Source organism: Mustela nivalis, assembly GCF_964662115.1.
Source record: "Mustela nivalis genome assembly, chromosome: 8".
NCBI lineage: Eukaryota > Metazoa > Chordata > Mammalia > Carnivora > Mustelidae > Mustela > Mustela nivalis.
The window spans coordinates 84,227,903-84,254,107 of record NC_139027.1 but is presented as its reverse complement, the minus strand read 5'-3'; the positions used below and the strand labels follow the sequence as shown (position 1 = coordinate 84,254,107).

Below are 26,205 nucleotides of genomic sequence, written 5' to 3'. Positions count from 1 at the left end.
CAGTTTTTTGGTTTTTTTTTAAATTAACATATAAGGTACTCTTTGCTTTGGGAGTACAGGTCTGTGATTCATCAGTCTTACACAATTCACAGCACTCACCATAGCACATACCCTCCCCCATGTCCATCACCCAGACACTCTAGCCGTCCCCCCATTCACCCCCCTGCAGCCCTCAGTTTGTTTCCTGAGATTGAGTCTCTTATGTTTTCTCTCCCTCCCTGGTCCCATCTTGTTTCACTTTTCCCTCCTTTCCCCCCACGACACCCCTGCCCAGCCTCTCAAATTCCTCATATCGGAGAGATCATATGATAATTGTCTTTCTCTGATTGACTTATTTCACTCAGCATAATACCCTGTAGTTCCATCCACATCATTGCAAATGGCAAGATTTCAGGGGTCTTTTGATGGCTGCATAATGTTCCATTGTGTCTATGTACCACATCTTCCTTATCTGTTGATGGACATCTAGGTTCTTTCCAGAGTTTGGCTGTTGTGGACATTGAGAGAGGATCCACAGCAAAGTGGTTCTAAGTAGAGGCCAGTCTGGCGAGAAGCATGATCTCCTCAGTGTGAGGCCGGCCGCTCATAGAGCAGGCTGATGGGGCCTGTGCCTGCGTCACACCCTATGGGTTTCTTCCCTGTGACAAAGGACCTAAGAGACGGCCAAAAGAAAACCATGACCGCCTGAGGGGGGGAACAGAATCAGTAGAGAACAAAGGTACCCCTAACCAACCTTTACCCAAGGAGCGAAGGCACGCAGGTTATTTTCTCCTGCCGGGAAGAGGGCTCTCACCGTTGTGCGTCTATGGGACCCTGCAGGCAGAGCAGGCTGACCTGGGAGGAATTTCACGTCTGTCAGCACTTGTCAGGGGTCCCAGAGCTCAGCCATGACAGCCCCAGGGTGGTGGGTGGCGGGTGGTGGTGGGGGCAGCCTCCTGGCCAGCCGAGGTCCCCACCCTGGGCGCCAGCACCCTAGAGAGGAAGAACGTTGTTTCCTCCCTTCCAGGTTCTGTGGCTGGCCTCCTAATTCCACTGACACGAAACAGAGGAAGACAGAGGAACAGGAGAAAAACTTTAATTTTGTCCATATGGGGGTGGGTCACAGAAATAGGAAACTCCCAAAGTGCCCAAAGCCTTTGAAACAGATGATTATTTATGGGAACAGGTAAGGGGGTTGGGCTTGGGGTAGCAAATTAGCGAAGAAGCAACAAGGTTTGTTCATCCAGCGTTGGTGGCCCCGAGGGTGCTCCTTGGGCAATCAGGATGCCTTCTACCCTCCAGGTGCAGGGATGGTGGGGGGTGGGGGACATTTCCTACTTTCAGGGGACCAAGAAGGGCCCAAGTGTCCTTGCACTGGCTTCCTCTTAAATTGCTTTCATGCAAAATCATCAACATACCTATCTGGGGAGAGCCTACCCTGAACCCCATCACACCTCTGCCCCTCCCATTCTCCAGGACATGTCCACACCAGAGACTTGAGATTTTGCTCAAGTTTGCCGGGGGTCCATAGGACCCTGGAAAGCAGAGCCAGTGGCTCCATATTTCAGACTAGAAAGCTGAGGCTTGGTAAAGGCAGTCAGGTTTCCTGAGCACCTATTATGCACCAGGCCCCACCGGGCTCAGTATGTGGAGGCTGCAGCTGTCCCCTCGGGCCTTTGCCCTGGCCCGGTCCTCAGCTCTGACTCCTCTCACAGCCCCAGAATTCTGACTTGGCTTTTTATAACCCTTATTGCTGGCACCAAAGGAGTGCTTAGAGGGACAGAAGGGGCCAGGCTGCACCAGCTGGCACATTGCTCCTTTTGTGATAGACCATATTCTATGAGGCATCAGTAAGGAAGGCCTTGAACTCTGGCCAACATTTATTCCCACCCATCCTGGGAGCCAGGCCCTGGGGCTCTGAAGATAAGCTGAACAGTCTCCCTGCCTTTGTGGAGCTTTATCTCACTGGTGGGAGATAAACACACAAGCAGAAACTCACTATTGAGTGCTGTGACTGCTCCAAGGGGCAGGTATTGTGGAAGCAGAGGGGAGCCCGTGGGGGCAGCGGGGCCAGGCCCGGGCACCTCAGATGGCTGGTGGGAGAGTGTTGTAAGGAAGAAATTGGCCCAGAAAGGTGGGGAGAGGCCCCCTGACCACTGGGTGGTAGGGAGAGCACGTAGACAGTCTCTACAGACCTGCAATGACGATTTCTATTTTAGGACAACCTGGGATAACACCTGTGAGCGTGGTCCTTTTGTGTGTGAGTGCTGCCTTGTGGGGTGGGGATAGGACCTGCTGGCTTCCAGCTGCCCCCCCTTTTTCTCTTAAGATTAAAAAACATTTATTAGCAAGCACATAAGCATGGGAAACAGCCGGGGGAGAGGGAGAAGCAGATTCCCTGCTGAGCAGGGAGCCCGACGTGGGACTCGATCCCAGGACCCTGAGCTCATGTCCTGAGCCTTCAGGTTTGAAGGTTGAGCCACCCAGGTGCCCCCAAGCTGCCCCTTCTCCTGCTCCATCTGCATGCTGCTGTGGGAGAGGCCAGAGTTCCTACACCACCCCAGCTCCCTGGAGCCAGCTGGAGGTGGGCTTGAGTGTGGTTTCCCAGCCTCAATGGAAGCACCTTGAGGGCCAGGTGAGATGTGAGGTTTGAGAGTTGGTGGGAGTGTTTCTCACCCGCAGGAGCAGCAGTTATGCAAGAAGGGAAGGAGGCAGAGGGCACAGATGGGGAGTTCTGGGAACCCTGCATCCTGGAGGCCCGAGGGGCTGCTCCCCCTTCCTGCAGAATAGCTGGACACCTCTTCATGCAAATAGGCCAGGTTCCCTGAGAGCTTTCTGAGAAACCCTCTTTGCAGGTGAAAGATGTTCCAAGTTTGGGACATTTGTGGCCTGGGACCAGGAGAGTTCTCATATGACTGACATGGGTCCTCGGCTCCCTTAACTTCATCTATTAGACCCTACTAGGAAAATCTGCCTTTTCTTAGCCACTTCCTCCCCTCCCTTCGGAGGAGCAATGCTCTAAAATTGCAAAGGAGAAATTCCACATAAGAGCGGGGGACGCCGTGAGAGAAGTGTTGCTTCCAGAAGCCAGGATGGGGAGCACTTACCAGAAGGTTGCCTACAGTGGTGCAGAGCTTGGTGTGTATTTTTTCTGCCTGACCTGGAGGCAGAGATCTCCTATGGTAAGGCTGGCTGCCCTGGAGAGGTTTCAGTCTTTTGGGGAGAAATACAGCCAGGTGGTGGGAAAAGGTAAAAGGAATCCATCTAGATTTCTCATGAACAGATTTCATAGAGGGCCCCAAAGTGGTTCTAGCTTTTGTTCAAGAAAGCGTAAGCAGCAGTGATTTAATGAAAAGTAATAGGGATTTACCCCCTGCCCCAGCAATAAAGGGGTATTCTCAATTCTCTTAAAAACATTTCCTGGAGGGAACTTGACATCACCACGGTAGGTAAACAGCGAATAGAAATTGAGCGGTAACACAGGAAAGGGATAACAACCCTAGAACAGTCAGAGTGTAATGGGGCCTTTTGAGGCTGAGACCTCATTTGAAGTGGAGATTTTATTATGATTCAGGTACAGGGAGGCCATCAGATCAGGTGACTGCCCCCAGACTGTTCGGTGGAGGGGGCCATGCCACACCACACAGGGCCACGCAGAAAAGAGCCAGAGATGGCTAGGAAGGAGAAAGAGCAAGGGGGAAAACCTGGTTTTTATTATGCTTTCTCAGGGATGGAGTGCATGAGATGGTGTAAGCAGGCTTAGGGGAGGCTCATTTCGGAGGGCTCTGGGACACAGAGGCTGTCCCTTGTTGTAAGGCGTGTGGCTTTGAGGCAATAAGGGCCGGTGGACACAGCAGGTGGCTGGGGGTGTGCACACGGGGCTGCCTGGTTTGCATACAGGAGGTGGGCTGGCGGCAGGTCCCGCCCTGGTCAGCAAAGGCCCCAGGATGTCAAGACTTACCACGGGTCTCTTACTACAGGTCTCTGTTCCATAAATCATTTATGTGATTTACATGGTGAGACTTGAAGTGCCTTCTAATCCTAATGAAATACTCAATTGTTACATTAACTCAATTGTTCATGTACATATCACTAATTTTATTGATGATTTTAAGTTTAAAAAGCTAATAATCTGTGGCTGAAGGGAAAGCAATACAATGATAGGACTTGAATTCTTTTAAAATCTTTTCCAACACTTGGCTCCTCGGCAATAACTCGCAATCTTTTCTCTGTGAAATGGCAGCAAACATTCTTTGGTAAGACTCTGCACACAGTACTGAGCTTCAGTCGTTTTTACTGGTTAGTGTTCAGAGACTGTCTTTCTTTTTTTTTTTTTTTTTAAGATTTTATTTATTTGACAGAGAGAAATCACAAGTAGATGGAGAGGCAGGCAGAGAGAGAGAGGGAAGCAGGCTCTCTGCTGAGCAGAGAGCCCGATGCGGGACTCGATCCCAGGACCCTGAGATCATGACCTGAGCCGAAGGCAGCGGCTTAACCCACTGAGCCACCCAGGCGCCCCAAGACTGTCTTTCTTAATAATGCGCAGTTTCCGCCACAGACGTAGGCTAAGAGAAACTTCCGTTGTTTTTTCATGAGTTTGTTCACTGAAGGGGCAGTCATTTCTGTGAAGGGGATGACAGCTTCCACTTTTTTGGTTCCTCGCCTGTTAATTCTGGGGACCGTGTTACAGCCCATGCAGGGCACGTAGCATCAGTATTTGTAAAACCAACCTACTGACTGCTCTTCGGAAACGCCCGTCCTACCTTGCTGGTTGGCAGCGGCTATGGCTCTGAGCCCCTCCTGAGGCTGCACGCACCCGACACTGGAAGGTTCCTGAATCTAGTCCGGCCTTGATACTCACAGACACGACAAGGAGACACTCGGTTGGCAACACCAAATTGCTCCCCCGTTTGCGCCACCGCGTTCGAGTTTTCTCTGGGTGGCCCATGAAGTCGGTGCTACAGAAGGCAGAGACTTGTACCCAAGGACCTGCTCCTTCCTTTCGCAGACCACTGGCTCATACCAGTGCCTCTCCTCTAGCCCTCTTGCGAGCTCGCGGATCACCATGAACTTTTGTTTCACCCATGGGAGAAGGTGAAAGAGGGATTGTTTCCATGAGAATAACCAATGTTTACAGAGCACTTCCTGTGGCGGTCCTCGGAGGTGTGCTGCTGTTCTCCCCACGTCAGGAATGAGCAGTCGAGGTGGGAGGAGGTCGGCTTGCCCGAGGTCACACATGGCCTCCAGGGACTGTGTCCTGAAGCTTCCTCGTACCACCACTCAGGGTGGCCTTGTACTTACTTTATCCTGCAAGTTTGTGATGAAAACCCTACACGCTGCCTTTGGAAGGTGTATTGGGTAGAGGCCCATGGACCTCTCTCCCCAACCCTCTCCCCCACCTGGCACAGCACCCCTCACCAGCATCTACCGCATCCGCTTGGCCTCACCCACAGCTTTCAGTGCTTCGAGCAGAGCCCAGGCTTATTTTCCTAAAAACAGACAAAAACGAGACTAAAACCCAAAACCCTTTTTATATCCGTGGTTCCTACCATGACAGAGAAGGGCCCCCCTGGGCATCTTGTGAGCGCGATGGACCAATGCCCATCAAAACCTCGGGAAGGATTCTGAGGTTTCATGCATGCCCCAAGGCATGGGGAGCCAAAGGGAGTACTACTTAGGAGTTACACTGAGATAACCCAGTGATACCCAGAGGTGTAGGCTGGGGGAGGTGTAGGCAAACTGGGGGAGTCCTCAGTTTCCTCAGGCTTCATCCCTGGACTCACACTGCTGTTCACAGCTCACCTGGAAGCTTCTGCTACAGGCCCCTGGCCCACTCATTGTCCTCCCAGGGATCCCATCTTGATGGCACGGCAGTGACACCCCTCTCTGATGTGATGATGGCTCGAGAGTCCAATGTCGCTTGGCCACTCTCTCACTGTGCAACTTTGGGGAAGTGATGTAATAATGTCCCTGGGCATGATTTTTCTCAGCGACTATCTATCAGGGTTGCTGTGAGGATTCAACACGTTCTCATTTGTAAAGTACTCAGAACAGTACTTGGCACGGAGAAAGGACTACAGAAACATTAGCACTAAACTATTATCTGAAGGCAATCATCTTGTCAAATGCCTATTTAAAAAAAGTTCTTATCAGTTCTTCTCAACGCTGCATACATAGTGGGTGTTCAGAACACACTCAAGTTTCTGAGCAAGGTGGCCGAGGTCAAGAATCAGAGCCTGGAAAGCTCAGTCCGAGGTCAAGAATCAGAGCCTGGAAAGCTCAGTGCCCAGCTCCTGCCCTAACCACTTGTTTGCCGAAGAGCTAGCCTCAAGCTGAGCAAAGAAACCAGTGCCTGGACCAGCTCTAATCATCTTCCTTGGTGGCCTGATCCCTGCACTCTGAGGGCACAGCTCCCGAGTGGACAGCCAGGGCTGTCCCACTCTGTCTTATGTGATCCTCACCAAAGGACAAGTGGAGCTGGCAGGGCAGACTGCGATCTGCTGCACACACAGAGCCCCAACTGTCCACCAGCACAGGCAGCTTCCTTCTCCAGGAGCCTCTCTGGTCAGCCCCTGACTTCCTCCTTCCTCCACTGTCACTGGTCCTGCTTCTGGCTTTAAACTTCTCTTTTGTTTCTCCTTCTTCCTGCCACACATCCCTCCTTGCTGGTTCCAGCCATGTTTCCAATGTGTCACCAGGTACTAGCCTCCCAACCCAGCCACTGGCCTGATGCCCCTTCTGAGTTACAGCCCCTCATTTCCAATTATCCCCAAACACCTGAAACTCCATCCCAGCCCCTCTGGTGTCACTGTCCCCTCTGTCGCCAACTGCCCTTCCTATAGTTGCATTCTCTGCACTACCTGCTTGCTCTCCTACTTGTATCTGCCCCTGCCTCCTACAGCCAATCACCAAGCTCTGCTCCGGCCCGCTCTGGGACATTCTGCACACCCACCCCCATTCTGGTCCCCCTTCCTTCAGTCACAGCGGCCTCCTGATGGGTCCCCTACTTCGAGTCCCTCCTGCTCCTGCAACAACTCTGATCTTCCTGAGGTAGATACTCTCCCTTGGAGGTTCCTGAGAGCTGCCTCACAGGGAGGTGGGACCTAACACACTTTTTGTTACAGGCTGACCCTCGTATAGTGTGGGGGTTCAGGGGCCAATCCCTGTGCAGTAGAAAATCCATATAGGACTTCTTTTTTTTTTTTTTTTCCATATAGGACTTCTGACTCTCCCAAACATAACTACTAATAGCTTACTGTTGACGGGAAGACTTACCCATAACAAATAGTTTACTATGAATTTTGTGTATTATATATTTCTATAATAAAGCTAGAAGAAGTGTTAAGAAAATCCTAACATACACAGTACTGTACTTACTGGGGGGAAAAAAAATCCAGATATAAGTAGACCAATGCAGCTCAAAGGTCAACTGTTGGGCACCTGGGTGGCTCAGTGGGTTAAAGCCTCTGCCTTCGGCTCGGGTCATGATTCCAGGGTCCTGGGTCGAGCCTCACATCGGGCTCTCTGCTCAGCAGGAAGCCTGCTTCCTCTTTCTCTCTTTGGCTGCCTGTCTACTTGCGATCTCTGTCAAATAAAATCTTAAAAAAAAAAAAAAAGTCAACTGTACTGTTTGTTATGATCTTACCTAACAGTTAAAATATTTCAGAGTCATGTTGCTTATAGTTTGAAATCCTTGTTCTAATCTCAATCTTCATGGCTATTTCCTTGAAGGAGAGAAACCAGGCTCAGGCATGCCCCGTGGGCAGCAAGCACAGACACTGCTCTGTGATGTCCCAGGTTGCCCCAAACCTGCACCGCACCCTCCACAGCAGCAGCACCCCCACCTGCTGTGCCCCCCCCCACCCCGAACACCCGTGGACTTGCTTTTCGCCTGTCTTTCTCCTGTTGCCGGGGTCTGCACTGCCGCCACCTGCCCTTGCTCCTGTCTCAGCCAAGTCTCCTGTCCTCTAGGGCCCTGGCCCGTGGCTCTGTTACTGGCTTCCCTGCACCAGCACCCTGGTCATCCCCACCCCCCAGATGTCTCCTCCACGAGAAGCACTGGCGGGTGCTCGCCGAGACCTCAGCGGACCCGTGCCACACAATGGCGGGACTGCTCGTCAGTTCCTGCTCGTCGAGGTGACAGCACGCTCTGACAGAAGCGGAACAGAAACTGCCCCAACTCCACAAAGAATGCTGTAGAGAACCTGAGCACGTTGCCTACAATGCCATCCGAGATGAACAATGCACTGGGTACAATGCGGGGGTGCATATGCCCTCGTTTTCCTCGGATTACCGTATGGTGTAAGGATTTCCAGTGTATGTATGCATTTTAAAAAACAAACTTACTAAAAAATCAGTTGTCCTAGAGAAAGGACAACTGAACATCAAGGATCTAATTTTTGAAGTATTGTTTTTATTAAAACCATATTAAAATGGATTTAAGGCACCTGTCACCAATTACCTTCCCCCCAAAAAAAACCTATTGCACAATTAAAACAAAGTTAAAATCCAAGTTTCTTATATTAAATAACTTTTGAAATCCTGTAACAAACTCTTCAATTTAATACTTAGCTCTGACCGAGGAGTCCAGCTGTAGGCAGACACCTGTCTATGGTCTTTCCGACCCAATGGAGGCGATCACAGAGCCCACCCCAGGGACGCAGCCCTCCCCACCCCTACCCTGCAAACAGCCAGGGTGTGGCAGTCTCTGGGCGACCTGCAGTCTAGAACTTGCCACCTGGGTCCTCCCCTTGCTGTTCCGCCTCTGTGAACTCCTGGCCTACCCACCGTCCTTCAGAGCCTCCGCATCTCCTTCCACAGGCACCTCTGCTGAGCCCTCCATGGGCTGGGGAAGCGCTCCCCCAGGTTCAGCATCTTGCTTATGCTACAGCAGGAAGCGGTGTAGACTTCACTGTTAATTTCACCTGGCTTACCTTTCCAGCTTTACTGAGGTAGAACGCACAAAGTTGTAATGTATTTAAAATGTACAATGTGATGATCTGATCTGCAGTAGTCCCCACCTGCCTCCCCTACCCCCCGGCCCATCTGTACTTTCAGATACCCAAGGTCAACCAGAGTCTGCAAGCAAATACTGCTCCTCCTGCTGGATTGTCAGAGGGTTGGAAGGGGCCTAATGCTGTGCCCCAGGGCTCACGTCCTTCCCCTTACCTCACCTCCTCCCTGTGGGCAGTTCACCATCTCACACCACCATGAGGAGGGTGAGTACAGGACAACAGGGTATTCTGAGAGCTACCACATTCACATAACTTTTATTACAGTATACTGTTACAACTGTTCTATTTGATTACTAATTATTGTTGTTAATTTCTTACTATGCCTTATATATAAATTAAACTTTATCATAGATATTCATGGATAGAAGAAGAAAACCTGTCCTATATCAGGTTCAGTACTATCTGTGGTTTCAGGAGTCCACTGGGGGCCTTGGGATGTATACCTGTGGATGGGGTGGGGGGGACTACTTGTATGTATCCATGGGTTGTGAAAGGTTCCTACCATCCAGTTAATTAACCCACCCGTCACCTCCTAGTTACCCCCCAACACTTTTTTTTTTTTTTTTTTTGGTGACAGTGCTTCAGATCTACTAGGCAAATTTCCATTATAGAATACAGAATCACACACCATAATCACCACCTTAGATCCTCAGAACTAAGTCATCATCTAGCTGAAAGCCTGTACCCAACCTGTTTGGGGAAGTAAGCTGGAGTAGACAATACCACACGGTATTGCTTCTATGTAGCCTCTCAGAGCCGAACTCCTACAAACAGTAGAGTAGTGGCTGCTCCTTGGGACACTCGGCAGTTCAGCCCTTTCTGGCTCCTGACAGACTCCCACAACCGACCTCATTCTCAACAAGCATTCTCACCTCTCATGTTGTAACAATGGCTGTAGAGGAAAACAAGAGAATCAGGAGAAATGAGTTCTTTCATTAAGTTAGCAGTGTAGCTCTCAGGTCCTTTCGTTTTGGAGGCTGGGCCTTCTCATCCGCAAACTGAGGTTACTCAGTTGACTATATGCTGTTGAATGTTCCTTTCAGATCTAATATGCCAAGATTCTATGAATCATGCTTCTAAAAAAACTACCTTCTGAGAAAGTTTAAAAAATAAAGCAGCAGAATGAAGTTAAATATTTTTTAAAAATTATGTTTACAAGGTAACCTTTACAAAATAGCATTTAAAAATAAATCCTCTCCCAACTCAAATGCCTGATAGTGTTGCCCTCATACCGGCCAGCAAATATTTATTGTATGTCTGCCGCATGCCAGGCACATATACACGGCGTTTCCTCTCCTTGCCCGTGAAAGAACACTTAGCGCTTCTTCCAGGTAAACTTTCTGCGGGCTCCCTCCTGGCCTGGCTTCTTCCGTTCTCGGACACGTGGATCGGCAGTCAGCAGTCCAGCTGCGGTGGAGAAAGAGAAGTCTTTATGAACCATGGAAAATGCACACTGCCTAGCAGGAAAGCAAGCAGACCTGTAATAATTTACCAGCCCGGTGTAAGCGTCAGGACAGCAGTTTGCTCTCACTCTTTTAGGATGGTTCCCCCATTTCGGAGACCAACACCAGCTACATCATTTGAGTCTGTTCTTCTCCTAGGAGGCCTATGGCTCCTTGTAGGTTTTTTAAGCCGTTCGACTAAAGAGAAGTCTGCTCTTGGGTGCACGGTCACTATTCACTATGACTGCACTGATACTGCCTGCTTATTATTACTGATGTGAAAGTTCTAACACAGACCAGAAGCAGAAAAAGACACTATACAGCAAAGTAAGAGGAAGTAGATGGACACTGTAGACTTAAGAACATGAATATACAAACATACATATACAGTATGACTTAACAAACTTCTAGAAGCGTTCACTCTCCTAACCAAAGAGTGAATATGATTTCTAGGCAAGTGATGAGTTTCTCTCAGCAGACGCCCCGAGTAACATGCCCCTGAGGTGGCCAGAACCACAGATTTCAAGAATAGCAGTGATGAGAAAGCTCTTACGATGCATTGATAAATATGTAAACAGACCATAGTTTTCCTTGTCTTTTTTACTCTTTACACTAAGCACTTCTCCTCCCTGTAGACAAGCTGTGGGTATCTTATTAGGAGTATTTGAATGGGAGGAAAGCAAAGGCAAACTTCAACCACTTGTTATATACCCCTAAGTTTTTGCATTTACTTGTCTTTAAAAGGGCATAGAATAAATATTTTGGACAAAATGCAGACAAGACCTGTCTAACTTCCAGTTTGAATTGTAAGTAATAATGCTTTATTACTTTTCAGTATGCCCACTAGGTCAACCTGGCAGAATTATGAAATAAGGTCCTACAAGTTACTAGAATGACCAGACATGAACCCTACAAAACAGTGAATTGTTTATAAGCGAATGGGTTTTTAGACACTTCAGGAGTCAAGCAGCCTAAGCTGGAAGTGGCGCCTCTGCAGTGCAGCGGCTCACGCGGGAGGAGACTGGCCTTCTTCCTTGCCCAGAGAGGCGCTGCATGGCCCAGTGGCTCGGTGACTCGCCCGGGCCACACAGCTGGTTAGTAGAGCCCCCAGTGTTCTCTCCCGTTGGCCAATGGTCCGAAGACAGGCTGCATCAGAAGTGTTGAAAGCAGCACCCTAACGAGCGAACTGATGGCCTGTCCTTTCCTGCGCCATGGATGCTTGTACTTGTGGCGAGGTGACAGAGTCACCCAGTACTCAGTCATATCACAGTGGAAAAAAGAAATCTCCAAAAATGTTGGAAAGCTACAGTATGGGCTTCATCATCACATCTAACACAAGTCCTGTGATGAAACAAAAACAGTCACTGACCCGTCTGTTATCCATCACCACAGAGCGGCGCTCGGACCCTGGCTCAGTGGCTAGGCCATGGAGGCCAAAGGAAAGTTTCCCTGATGTTGGGAGGGCTCTGTTTCTTTTCCTAATTCAAATTCCCCTCACAGAACCCAGCACAGAAAAGCGCGGGTACGGCTCTGGAACATAGAGAAGGGAAGCCAGCCAAGGGCAGGCCCGTGTAGTTAATGGAATCTTTTCTGATTTCGGGGAACTGGCGCGAGAACCAGCGAGCACTCCCAGACAGGGTGGAGACAACCACCCTCTCCGCAGCTCCTACCTTGTCTCATCCACTCGACCTCTTCCTCAGTGACAAAACTGCACAAGGCTCTGGCCACCGCCAGACGTATGGCTCCAGCCTGGGATGACCGCCCACCGCCCGAGACCGTGCATGTCGTGTCGTGTTTTCCAAGTCGATCGAGGAAGTGGAAGGGGAACATCAACTGTTCTCTGGAACACATCGCAAGCAAAGGCAGCTCACTATCGAGATAGTTGTGTTCTCCGCTACTCGCACTGTCAACATTCACAGAAAGCGTATCAGGCACACCGGTGTGCCTGCTTCAGTCACCCCTAACAGGAACACCTCCTGGTGTTTCTGACGTCGAGAAAGCTCTGCAGACAGCCACATGTCGTCGTCTTCTTCCTGGATAGAGCAATACACACCCTCTCACAGTTGAACCCTTTTCTCTCATGAGAACCATGCGAAGCTTGAAAATAATCTTGTAAAGAAGTCTCAGAGCTGGGAAATTCCACTAATCAGTGGCATCTCCCTGGATTCGGTGATAAGTTATCGAATGCCAGTTACAGTCACTAAACCAACTGTCCCATTACATACCTGTGTGATGTAGGACAAATCCTGACATGCTTTGTGTAGTTATTAGAACCACATTCAACTCCTCCCCCTCCCCACCCCCCAAAACACCTCTTCCTATGACTGGTTCCTGAAGTGGCAGGGCCAGGCGACACAGCACACAGTGTCAGGCGACACAGTGCCAGCCAGTCCGCTGCCCTCGGCAGTCCATGCCTGGCTGGGCCCTGCAGGCACCCCAGGAGTGGACAGTGGAATTCAGAGAGAACGTGGCCCCAGACCTTCTCTTGCTCAACCAGCAAGTGTCTGTTGAGCACTATTTATGTCCCTGGTCCAGTCACCACTGTCTCTGTCACGTACGTTGATCTTGCTATTTTGCCCGAATATCTCTAATGAAGATTTAGGAAAAGCCGATTTGTTGTGCAAGGACTTGCTTTTTCTGACAGTGTAGCTTTCTAGGCCCTGAATAAAAAAGCTTATTATACCACAGTGATGCTGAAAGATACGGAAAGGACATTCAAGTGTTACTCCTCAAGCTACAGATGAACAAAACCTTCCACGGTTAATGAGAATCTGCAACAGGAATGCTGTTTTAACAGGGATGAAATGACAACACGGGCTCGAAACTACATAAATCCACACTGTTTTTTTTTAATAAAGCAAACCAAATAAAAAATAGGAATTTTATAAAAAACAGAACTGTTCTAATAGCCATAAAATCAAAATAACTAAAGAAAATTAGAGACTGATAAAGTAATTCCACCATTCCACTTTTCCAGCAGGGCAAGACAGGCCAAGACAGAATCTATGAGATTGCCATGTGGACGAGTGTGTGGGGGTTTCTGGGTTGTCTGACACAGTAAATGGTTAGTGATATAAGTGACATTACTGAGCAGTTCTGGTCACCCACTTGTTTGGCAGCTTAAAAACTTACCTGTGTTAATTCCTAAAATTCTAAGATTCCCTAACAAATGCTTATATAAAGAAATAGTGACAAATTCAGAAAAAACACATTCTCTAATCTACTCCAGATACACTAGAGTGACTGAGCCAGGGGTCAAGGTAAGACAGACCACCCAGAAGGGTCTGGACAGTTGGGAAGTCGGTGCACACTGAGGAAGAAAATTTATATGTAAGTGTGATCCAAAGGATAACAATTGAAGATGATTGTATATAGCTATTGATTTAACTAATCTGGACTACAAACAAATCTGTGCAAAAACAGTCTTCCTCTGCTCTCGGGCGTCTCCAATGGAATCCTAACTTTAAAAAATCAGATCTATTTTGCTCTTTATTATCTACTCAAAGTTATTTTGAAAAAAAATATAAAACAATCTCATTTCTATCCACTCGGAACAGAACTCCTTATGGCACCAATTCAAAAGCTTATAATTCAGCATATGTACAAATGCATGATCTTTTTGATTTTTCTTCAATTGCTGAGAATGCTAACCTTATCTCCCTTATTACATGGCTAGTGCTGTGTGAGGAACATATTTCTTTGGGACAGATGATCAAGAGTTGCATTAGTGGTTGGCTGACAGAGCAAAGGCCTTTCCAAATCAGAAGGGTTATTAATCTTTGTATTCCACAGTACTGGGCACTTAGTAATAAATGTCTGTTGTATAAGTGAAGGAAGGAATGAATGAACAAGAATTTTCTGATAACACTGGGAAGGCAACACAGTCAACGTTCATTCCCAATGATCTATTTGTGCAAAGAGCCTGAAGAAAGGACTCTGCAAAGACAGCTAGCTAGTCATCCAGCTGACTTACAGGTGAGCACTGGAGAGATCAAGTCCAACTCTCCTACGCTAGAAGACAGAACTAGAAGCGAGATCACTTGATAGCCATGCCCAATCCCTACAACCACTTTAACATGATGAGACGGTCCTGGTGCCCATTTCTGCCAAGACTCTTGACTTAGGCTTCCCAGTCAGAGAGGAAGTCTCTTGATGAATGATATAATATCCTAAATAGCTCTGTCTTCACAACTTCACAAGATGGTATACACCAACAGTCCTTAATAAATGCCTGCTGAATTCAAATTGGAAAATACGTTCTAAGGATACCACTGAATGATGAGATCAAGCCATAACTGAGATTTATGGTTAAATCATCAGGAGTTATATCTGAAAGCAAACTAACTGGTCAAATGCCATTTCCCCAAGCGGTTTTCTGTGCTGACGTTCCGGGCCTCTCTCTGGCTTTTAAGGGAAAGAAGAGCTTCCTCTACCCCTCTCTCTGTGAGAAGGATCGAAGAATTAGTCTACTTCATTTGAATGGAGTTAGAGTGGGTTACTCCTCGACGCAGACACACATACCAATGAAATAAACATACATTTCCCAAAGTCATTATTCAGTCCAGAAACTTCCACAACATTAACAGCGTCCTCTTTTCCTTACATAAGCACTGAGATCAGCAGAGCTTTTGCCCCTTTTCACCCTAAATAGTGCACTACACATTCAGGAAACAGGAAGATTATGGAGGTGGGCCTAATCATGCAGAACTTGTGTTACTTGTGGATAATGACAGTAACTACTAGAAAAATAATAACCGTCTCCAAAAGAGGCCTTTAGATAGTGATTCACAGAGATCGAAGATGAGCATATTTAGAGGACATGAATTGTAATACTTATTTATGATTAATGTCTATTTCTCCACGGGATACAAAGCTCAAAAAATAAAACTGCCATATTTGGCACCGGGAACTAAAGCAAAGCCTGATGAGCTCTTATTTTAACACATCAACGTCAGGTTTCTTTGCTTGCTCAATATGTAATCAGTTTCCTCTGAGTAGGAAAAAAATTCAGAGTGATAAAGCAGATTTTTTCTGGTATTTATGCTGTTAAGGGCCAAGGTTGGTCTGTGTTGCTTTGTGCACATATGCCCTCCAGCTAGGGAAACAGAAGGTGGGACTCGATTCTCCTCTCATTTTGGCTCAGTCTGCATTTCAGACAAAAAGATACATCTAAAATACTCAACTTCCAGTAGGATCTGATGGAGACAGGAAGATTCAATTAATGAGGAATTCTACAGAGGCCTTTTCAAAATCTGGTAAATGGCATAAAAAAGATAGTGACAGCTTCCCTCTAGCTAGTTTGATTTAAATTAATTACATCATTCAGAAATATATAATCAGAAAATCACAAGCCTTTTTAATAAATATAAAGACAAAACGCAAACGCAAAACGAGAAACAAACCTGTCTTGTGTCACTGGAAAGTAAAGCAGGTAATCAATTCCATTTACTTTTATTCTTCCACTTCCATGCTCATAAACAACTGCTTCTGCTTTTGCGCTCTTTCTTTTACCTTTGTAAATATAAAATTTCTATTAGTAAAAATCTTCAAGGCGAATGTTCCGAGATAGGTAAAATGACATTAGATTTTCTTCCCCAGAAGGACAATATACTATTACACTATATGTAGGAAAGTTCTACGAGTATTACAAGTCAAACAAAAATAAAACAGGCAAAGTACACCATAATCAATGTAATAGTGCTTACTATGGGGTAATTTTGTTCCTCAACTCTATTTTAGGAATACCACAATCATTTAAAATTAGTTTCAACAAGTGATGAAGTAATTCATATTTATTAACCTTACTTTAGAAAAACAACCAATTTACAGTGGTCTTCTTTGATAATAAGGATATATCTAATCATAGAACTTAAACAAAATATGAGTAGTATGATACAATATAACTGGTAGAAATGAAAAGAATCCCCAGCAAAGGTCCCATTTCTTTGAAGTGCCAAAGGAAGAGTTGAAGGTTTATTATTTATTAGGCCAGGCCTTAAGAGCTGTGTCAGAATGAATGTCTGCGTGGCTCCAAGGAACATGCGAGGTTGATGGCCTCAAGTTTTCAGGTCTCATAGTTTTGGTATCTGATAAGCAGGTTCCCTGAGCATTTTACAGGGGAAACCTTTACTACAAATAGTTTTTGTTTCTGGTAGTTGAAAATGTGAAAATAAAAAGATTTCGCATAAATCTGTAAAAATAAAAAGTGTTAACATGATGGGGTAGGTACGCATCCACATTTTTTCTTGGGACATGAGAAGGTTCAGATTTTTGAAACTTCAACAGTCTTAAGAATTAGAATATCCAATGTAGCAGTAGCAAAAAAACAAAAACAAAAAACCAAAAAAACCAAATGAATCAACTGAATACCAGGGAGTGATAGCACGTAAAAATAATTGTCGTTTCTCAGTTTTCACGAAATTTATTTTCTCCCCACAGAATGTCATTACCTTCGCTGGTGCTGAAGGCCATTCCTTGCTCGTCATACTGCACAGGTTCAATCAGGTGTTTTTTTGATTGAATAGTTACACTCCTACGGAATCTCTGTACAAATTCTTCTTCGGCACCACAGTGCAGTGTCAATAACCTTTCTAGCAGCCGAATGAACTGTGCATACTGCAGACAATAAAATCAAAATTCATTAGAAGATGCAAGTGTAATTGCATTTGCTAAATTTTTTCTATTTTTGTATACCTGATCTTTCCAATGTTGCTTTTCCTGATGAATTTTGACAGGATGACACTCCCGCACCTTCATGCTGCTTTTAAAACACAGCATGCAGACGCCGCGCCTCCCTGTGTAGCCCTCAGTGCCCAATCTTTTCTTTTGAGAAACAAAAGAGACTTACCAAGCAAAGAAAAATCAGTTTCTCTGTATTATAATTACATGAAATTAAGGTTTAAATTCATTTTCAAAAAATATTTAGATGATCTTCAAGTGTAATTTCTACTCTTTTATTAGCCGGATCAAGAGGAGGTTTAAAAATAATTTCCAGTTATGTATAGTAAAATGGGGAGAGTTTTGATTTCGAGAAAATGCACCTCTTAAATTATATTTCATAATACATTTGGCAAATATATCTTTAGCTGTTCAAGCTGTGTTACTTTAATGTTTATGATTTCCTTTAAAACCGAACAATCAAGCTATTTAAAAATTCAAGAGATACTTGACTTAAAGGGCAACCTCTTGAAATAAATTATCGCTGCTACTCTGTGCGTTTTTTTTAATAGTTCTCGAACATGTGATTAGAAAGTAAACAACTTGGTATTAACCCCTTAAAATTAGACGCCAGAGTAATCATTCTAAAGTGTTTATGCAGAAGGAGACAACTAATACTCGAGATCCTTAGTTAATGTGGAGTGTGAGACCCAATTTTTGATAACCTTATTTGTGTTTCTGTCAACCCTAAAAATCATATGCCTCTGTCGCCTCTGACTTTATCATGAACATCTGCCATTAATAACCTGAAACATGGAGAAATCTCAACAGTAAGTTTAAAAAGATTGCTTCAATTACTGTTTCCCGTGCTGTCACAATAAAAAAGGGGAATTTTCTAGGTAAGGGTGACAGACTTCGCCACCTGCGGTTCCTGGACTGACACAGCTCTGTTCTTTCCCTCCATTTCCAGGCCTGTGCCCTCTGCTCTCAGCAGTTCTCTCAATTCTACTGCACACTGACCATGAGCATACAGAGGGGTAGCTACAAGTCTGGCACGGCCTTTCTAATGCGCTAGGGGAAGAAGTCCCTACCTTCCTCATCTTGATACCAGCCAGCAGCTTCAGGATTTCTTCTGCTATCCAGTACCCCAAAAGTATAGCAGACTATCATCTACTTATCTACTGTCTATGCATAAGAGATATATACATATCATTACGTGTATATACAGAAAATGCATATATTTGTTTTGTCTTCCCAGTTGCACACCTCTGAAAAAAGTCCTTGGGATGTTTTCAAAATGGAAAAACAGAACCAAGAAACAAAAGCCATACTTGCATTATTTAAAAAAAAAAAAAAAAATCAAAGCAACCAAAAAACACAGGAAACAATGAAATGATACACTAAATGAAGAAGCAAAGAGAGATTTTTCAGTTAGATCCAAATGCAGCAATAGTGACTTGGCAGTTAGGATATTAGAAATTAACTCCAGATCTACCACTCAACAAATGCCTGACACCTTGTTAAGCAAATTGCAACATTTCCAAATCATTAATTTCTCCAATATGTTAAACGAGAAAAAGAGCAATTTAAATACATGACTTAGAATCAACATGGGTGGCAAGGTACTAACAATGTTAGCCAGTGCCATGGAAGGAAAAACCCTTCTTGGAACAATTTGTGAAACTTACACTCAAATATTCTACAAATAATCTAAATTTAGCACATCAACATATTTAAAACCATCAAATTTCCTCAGATAATACTGGCACATATTAGAGCACTTAGCAAAAGAGCACTCCAATTAAAACCTAAAGCCCAAACTTTATAGGGTAGAAGACTCACCTGGGGAGCTGGTTAAAAATATGAATTCCTGGGTGACACCCCTGGAAATTCTGAGCGAGGGCTGAATCTTAGGAAACTGCATTTTCTAATCAGTTTTCTGGCTGCATTTAAGTGATTCTGACATAGGTGGTTTCGCAGATTCCAAGATGGAAAATACCGCCCTTTTAGAAACTACACACAAGTAGGCCAGGGAGCGGCAAACTGCACAAAGGCAACCATGTGCTCTCTTCTTTTTCTACTTAACCTGTGATAACTCCTTACACTTGTCATTATTAGCTTGTAAAATTAGCTCTCTGCTTTACTGAAGGAGATGAAAAATGACACCTGCCACGTTTCCCAAGAACCGCTGGCAGAGGACTGCAAGGGCACTTATGGATAGGAGGATCTGGACAGCAGGCATGTCACCTTCCTGACCGCAATAAGGCCCCATGGCAGAAAATGACTATAAATATGTTTCAGAAAGGGAACTGTCTTAACGAACACCTGCCCCTGAGAAACATTGCTGTGAGATCCTAAATACAGCAATTGTCTACATTCTTACTGTACAAGGTCCCCTTAAATTTAAAAGATTAATTACTCACATCTTGATCTGATAGTTTTTCCACTAACATTTCTTCTAGTTCCTCCTTAATCAGCCATCTGCTGCCAATCAGGTCTCTGTTAAAATATCACATATATTCTCTTTTAAATTAACCATGCAATTAGAGTTCTATCACAAAAGATCCCACATGTAGTAGCAATTCTTGATTGGGAAACAAATTTTTGTATTCCAGAGCATTAAAATTTCACCCAAGTGAACTATTTTTGAGAAGTGTTATTTCATTCCCTCACTCTACTTTAAAAAAGACACCAAGTCTAGCAAATGTTTTGCTGGAGGACTTAAACATGCTCTTGTGGAACTCATCTGATACACCAAGATACCAGGTTTCTTAAAAATTAACACTGCACTTATTTTTCACTATTTACCTCAAAGGAGAAGCAACGGACACAGAGTTGGCCTGCCTGTGGAATAAAGTAATCATCAAGTCCAAGTAAAGAGCTAGCGGTCGTGTGTACAATTTTGAAAAGGGATTCTCGAAGACTTGTGTCTTCTGCATAAGAAGTAGTAAGTGGGGGCTGCCTGGGTGGCTCAGTGGGTTAAGCCTCTGTCTTCGGCTCAGGTCATGATCTCAGGATCCTGGGATCAAGTCCCGCATCAGGCTCTCTGCTAGGCAGGGAGCCTATTTCCTCCTCCCTCTCTCTCTCTACTCGCCCCTCTGCCTACTTGTGATCTCTCTCTGCCAAATAAATAAAATCTAAAAAAAAAAAAAAGTAGTAGTAAGTGAAGCAGCAGCCCAAAATCACCCAGCTGACAGATCTATCCTATCCCTGTCTGTCCAATGGAAGTCCAAATCTTAACATTTATAGGCCTTGTTTTTGGCATTTTAGTAAATACACAGCTATATAAACAAAAATTCTGAAGACCTCATCTTCAAATATAAGTGCCATTTAATTCATAAATCTGGAATGAAGATAAAAATAACAGCAGTTACATCTACTTCCTCCCAAAAACTCACAAAAAACTCACCTGTTATTTTGACCCCTAAGTTTAATGATTAATGCTGAAACAGGGAACATACTTGTAAACTTTAAGTATGCCTAAATACTAAATACCACCAATGACAAGTGGCATGTTTTTCATTCAAAATTTTCATGTATTCTAATGCAAGAGAAGAACTTACTTGGTTTCAGTTTTTTCTGAAAATAGACCTTTGGCTTGCAACTGACTCTGACGTTTTTCTGCTTCTAGTAGCTTTCCATATGCTTCCTGTGGCAAATAAAATACATGTGCTAAAATAAGAGCTCTGGTACATTATGACTTCTACTTCATATTTTCCCTGTGAGCATTCCTCAGTTCAGAAGGGACCTCCTCACAGAATCTGGCTGCACAGCAAATAATACTGAAAATACTTTTTAATTATACTGTTTCTCAAACTAAAGGACAGTGGTGTAATTTCAATGAGAATTTAGTATAATACACAATAGCATACATTAACCGTTTTTTAAATAATTCTGTAAGATATTTACTCTATAAAGAACTCTATTAAAAAAAAACTCCAGGGGCGCCTGGGTGGCTCAGTGGATTGGGCCGCTGCCTTCGGCTCAGGTCATGATCTCAGTGTCCTGGGATCGAGCCCCGCATCGGGCTCTTTGCTCAGCGGGAGCCTGCTTCTCTCTCTCTCTCTCTCTGCCTGACTCTCTGCCGACTTATGATCTCTTTCTGTCAAATAAATAAATAAAATCTTAAAAAAAAAAAAAAAAAAACAAAACTCCAGTGAGGTTGGTAAGCACAAAAGAAAGCTATAAACTATTTTTCTTTAAGTTCCTCAAACAGGACAAAAAATTATCCTGTTAAATTTATACAGCAATATGCACTTTAAATTCAGGGAATTAACCAGCAAAGTTATGGTATTTACAGCTGAACTACTTATCTAATATTCAGTATTTATATAATATTTAAGTCCTCACCATGTTAGTCTATATCTTAAAAAGTTTTCTGTTATATTTGTTTTATTATTTGATTTCTTTCCATTAATTTACTTCCCAACAAAGTCTTGTAAATGTATGTCACTTGTTAACTTGTAATATAAACAGGGAGAAACTGCCATTTTGTTAGAACTTGTAAAATGCAATAATCTGGCAATGAACAGTATCAATAAAATATTTTCCAGGAAATCAGTTTACAAAAGTAGAATCATGCAAGTTGTCTCCTAGTTTTTTGACTGAACAAGTGTTCACTGAGGACTCACATGCAGTATGTGTGTATTCACTTAAGATTTAACATAATCTACCACACTGATACCTAATGAGTAACATTTTCAAAGGATGAGCCAGAGATGATATAAATGACAGAGATGATATAAATGACATTTTTACCCTTGCTGATCATGTCACCTTCCAATATCACCAGCTACTGTCCAATAATGAAGTAACAACCAGTTACTGTAGACATGTCAATCCATATCCCAGTCTTAGTAATTGCCGATTTTGGAAGGGCAACTTCTTGTGGGCTCTGATTAAGCTGCCGTAAAATTCACAAGGTTGCTCAGGAAGTTTGCTCTAAAAAAATGGAAAGTGTCTCTTTGCACAGGTCTCTGTCTATACGAGCATGCATACATTAACTGCGTACATGGGGATCTCAAACAAAGTGAAAGCATCACCAGTTCGGTAACTGCAAAGGTCAGTTCCCAGGGAAGCAGCAGCAGCACAAGAGTAGAACTGGTTAAAGCCGTAATTTCTCAGGCCCCAACCCAGACTTTCAGATGAGGAACCTCTGGGGTGGGCCCACTGATCTGTTTTAATGACTCCAAGTTACATACACTGACTTTTGGATCTAAACACTAGACGTACCAGGAGCCTAGTACAACATAACATAACAAAGGGAAAAATTCAGTTAATTCTATTCTCTTGTTCATTATTAAGTGTAACAGTCTCTACAGCTATATCCATAGTACAAATCCATTGCCTGTGGCAACAGAACTACAACAGTCTACCCCCAAGAAAGCAAAAATGAATGTGAACCATCCACATGTAATATGTATACCTGCTACTCAACTTAAAACTCTACAATTTATCTCCAAAGAATTGGTAAGCCTCATTTGACTGGTTGTGTAATTTATCTCCCAAGAACTGGTTAAGTCTCATTTGACTTATAACTCATTTTAGAAAGCTAAGGTACTCGGTTGTGACCCCAACTGGATACTGTATCGAAAAAATTTCTGTACACCTGTTTCTAGAAAGGAATTCTCAAATGCTCTGACCAGGTAAAATAAAGGAAGAAACAAGAACCCACAAGAAGTAGACAGACTCCACGCACACTGCATCTCTCTGTACACCTGGCCCCAGGCTGTTGGCAGGCCGGGCCCAGCCACACTGCTACACCTTGGGGATCTGGGGAACAGAACAGGTCTCTCTGGTCCGCTCGAATCTGGACGTTCTGAGGGTACGGAAGCCAGAGATGTAGTATCTTTCAAATCCAGCCAGCCAAACAAACAAACAAACAAACAAACCAAATCCTAGAGAACACCACCAACAGTAATAAGATGCCTTCTCTGGTTTGTAAGGCTGTTAATTTCTGGAATAACTACAGCAACTATGAAAACAGTAATAATAATGAACCTGCCTCATCATCAAATTTTGAGTCACTTGTGGACTGCTAAAGTAATCATCATTTTCCAATGACTCTGGACCAACTTTAAGTCCATGCTCTTCTTCACATTTTTTTTTTCACTGTGCCATTACCTTCCATGGTTATATTTAGCTCCATAATCATTTGTAAATAGTGCAAGTGAGATAATCAGAAAAAATGTGTACTATGAGAAAACCAGCCAAAACCAGTACATGTCAAATTTCAAACATGGTAAATTCATTTACAGCAGATGCTTACACTTTGATGGTTGTAATCCATCGAACTACATAATTCTCATTAAGGCACCCCATACATTTCTTTAAATAGGAAAACATGCATCAATATTTAGCTCAGTGCCTGACCCATGGTAATGGTCAAGAAATGACAGCAGGGGGGAGGGATGGCATTCAAGAGTCTAACAATGGAAACACTTTTACTGGTGGACCATTTCTATTTATTCTTTCTCTTCTATATAATAAGACCACTCTAGAGATTCTATCTGTTAGAGACAACAGCTCTCTGGAAAGTAGAGTCTATAGCTTTAGCTCCCTGAAGAGATGTGTACTAACCTGCATCAAAAAATCCCAGAGGGTATAAAATATGTCAGGAACTGTCAGCATCACAGATTATCACTGGTAGCTTCTGGTATATTGTTAAGTTTCCACTTAATTTTTAAAGGACACTAGAGAATTAGCGTGACCCCACCCATACTAAGTTTATATACAGTATTTAATAGTATAATTTTCAAATATGACAGGAATAACCCAGATGTGAAATGCTGAATCATTAATCACAGCTATGATTAATATTTCATAAAATCAAAGCAAGCCTATCCACCCCTCATGTCATCAGATTTCCATAATGTATGAGTCAAATTTAGAAGGTGCCTAATTTGAAAATACCAGATGCTCAGGTTACAGAAAAGGGATGCTTAAACGAAATCCTTCCAAGAGCATGAGCAATATGATTTTTTAGTATCCTTCTCAAATCTGTTTTGGCTATGTTAATCATGTAGAAATTCCAATTTTAGGAAGGGTAAACAAATAAAATTTCTTGTGGGGGTGGTATAGAAGTCTATGATACCCAAATGATACCCAAAACATACAACAGTGAACTGACAGTAAATCTTAGATACTAGTTAAGTAAGAGGAAAGTAATGGACTTAAAATATGCATTTGTGGAAAAAAAAAAAATCACAGAAAATCAGATTTCCTAAGTAGCAATCATCCCAATTTTTGGCTACTGGCATATAAATGAAATAAAATGAAATAAACATAATACGGAATTCATTTATCACAGTTACTGCTATTTATCTAATGTTTCAAGTGACATATCACACACCCTTTGCTATCACTTTGTGAATACAATACACTGCATATATAGCCTTAACAGAGCAGGCAGAAATATGTCACCACCACCCTGCAGCTTTTTAAAAATCAGCACTCTGCAGTTTTAAGGAGTTATTTCATAATACCTCATTTAGAGAAGGATCACTGTTTTAACTCCATTTTTAAAAGATAAGGGCACGAAATCAGAGATTTTAAATAGTCACCACAAGGTTACAAAGATGATGCAAACTACGTAAGAGTTCTGTGGCACTAAGTCCCAGGACTTTTGTTTCTTGAAGTCTGGGATCTTCACATAGTGAAGTCACTTCTAGGGCTGTTGTTCTCATGCTTTATGAACACAGACGGTTACTTAAGTCATTTAAAATAAACCAGATAATTTCTAAATAAGCCAGGCTTCTTTCAAAAGGCAAATGAATCCCATTTATGCATAAGTTATCAGGATTAGAATTACTTGGTTTTCTTTCAAATTTTAACCTTTTTCTTTTCACTTCAGCAGAGTAGTTTAAATAATATATAATGATCTATTTATTCCTTAACTTCCAACTTTTTTGGGAACAGATTTCATCTGTTGCCATGTAATTCCTTCAATTTACAGAAATCCTTTGAAAATATTCCACTGTTTACTATAAAGTGAATCCTAAAATATAAATGAGGCTTATAGATTTAAGAAGCTCAACTCCTGGAGCAGTAAAAACTGCATCAAAAAGAGATGCACAACTGTATCACAGAAATTGGAGTGAGGGAGTTTGTATGAAATGTCAGCAAATGCCCAAGGTATTTGATAACTGATTTCTTAAATGTCTGTACGGCCTTTTCCAAGCACTGGTCTCATGGAACATTAATAGGGGCTCCGGGCAGCAAAGGTTCCGTGACTCAATGTTTGAGCAGCAGTAGGTTACCGCAACAGGCTTCTTTACTGCCACACTTTATAATGCTATCCCGTAGCTCCTGGTGGAGTTTCCCAGGACTCAAGGGGCAGCACTGCCAAACTCACTTCATGGCAGAACCTTTGTCATGAAGAATATTTTATTAACTGTGTTTCTTAGCAAACTTTGGGAAAGGCTGCAGTAGACAAGCCCAGACTAAATGAATCAAATTTTATAAAAGGTTTCCACTTTAGAGTCAAATAATCCCTTCCCGTAATGAATTTTAAATAATTTTCAATTTGCTTATAGTGAGTGAATTTAAAATTTTTCAAGAATGTGTATATATTAATGAGTAAACCTGAATTAACATTTTTCCTACAAGTAAAGGCCTTACCCAAACTCAGCCATGGCTGTCCAGGTTGTAAATGTCTTGCTCATGGGTAAAACCTTCTTTATCACTAGCGTGGCCAGCCGGGAAAGGCTCCAGCTGCTGTGGGCAAGGGGAGCCACCCCCCTGCCCCCGCCAGACTGGCAGGCCCCAAGGGCAGACAGACCACCCTTCCACCCTGTCCCTTGACTGTGCACACATGGCTTTCTCCCTCATCTAGACCAAGGCTATTCACAGCTCAGCTGCGCCATGGCATAGCATTTTCTTTAGTGCACACATACCTTTATCCTCTTTAAAAAGTCTTCCCTTTCCTTTACACTTCGGCTCAGTTGTTGCAGGAAACTTCTCTTCTTCTCCCTCTGTTCATTCCTTCTGCTCCTGAAACCCTAAACTCAAACTCTAAATCATGTCTGAGAAGTATACAAGTTCTACTCATCATATGGCCATTAAGGAAATGGAAAGCCATCCATTTCCGGTGAGAAAAGACAGATGAGCCAAAG

General features: G+C 43.7%; 1 protein-coding gene and 1 long non-coding RNA gene across 3 annotated transcripts in view; one reads left to right on the top strand and one right to left on the bottom strand.

Annotated features, from left to right (window-relative positions):
* Positions 1–905: 905 nt before the first annotated feature.
* LOC309870713 lies at positions 906–6,589 on the top strand. The gene is made up of 3 exons (XR_014314763.1): positions 906–4,282; positions 4,492–6,200; positions 6,235–6,589. It is a non-coding gene; the product is annotated as an uncharacterized lncRNA (long non-coding RNA).
* Positions 6,590–10,126: 3,537 nt separating this feature from the next.
* MRPS9 (mitochondrial ribosomal protein S9) overlaps positions 10,127–26,205 on the bottom strand; it is a 65,090-nt gene continuing 49,011 nt past the window's right edge. The window contains exons 6-11 of one of the 2 annotated variants that reach the window (XM_082743635.1): positions 20,656–20,741; positions 19,516–19,591; positions 16,885–17,050; positions 15,838–15,946; positions 12,106–12,275; positions 10,127–10,400 (exon numbers count right to left, since the gene is read on the bottom strand). In XM_082743635.1, the coding sequence (XP_082599761.1) occupies positions 10,309–10,400; positions 12,106–12,275; positions 15,838–15,946; positions 16,885–17,050; positions 19,516–19,591; positions 20,656–20,741 (699 nt within the window). In that variant the 3' untranslated portion in view covers positions 10,127–10,308. Of the gene's footprint in view, positions 10,401–11,240; positions 11,777–12,105; positions 12,276–15,837; positions 15,947–16,884; positions 17,051–19,515; positions 19,592–20,655; positions 20,742–26,205 lie in introns of those variants that run through there. The other variant, XM_082743636.1, reaches the window with a different exon arrangement.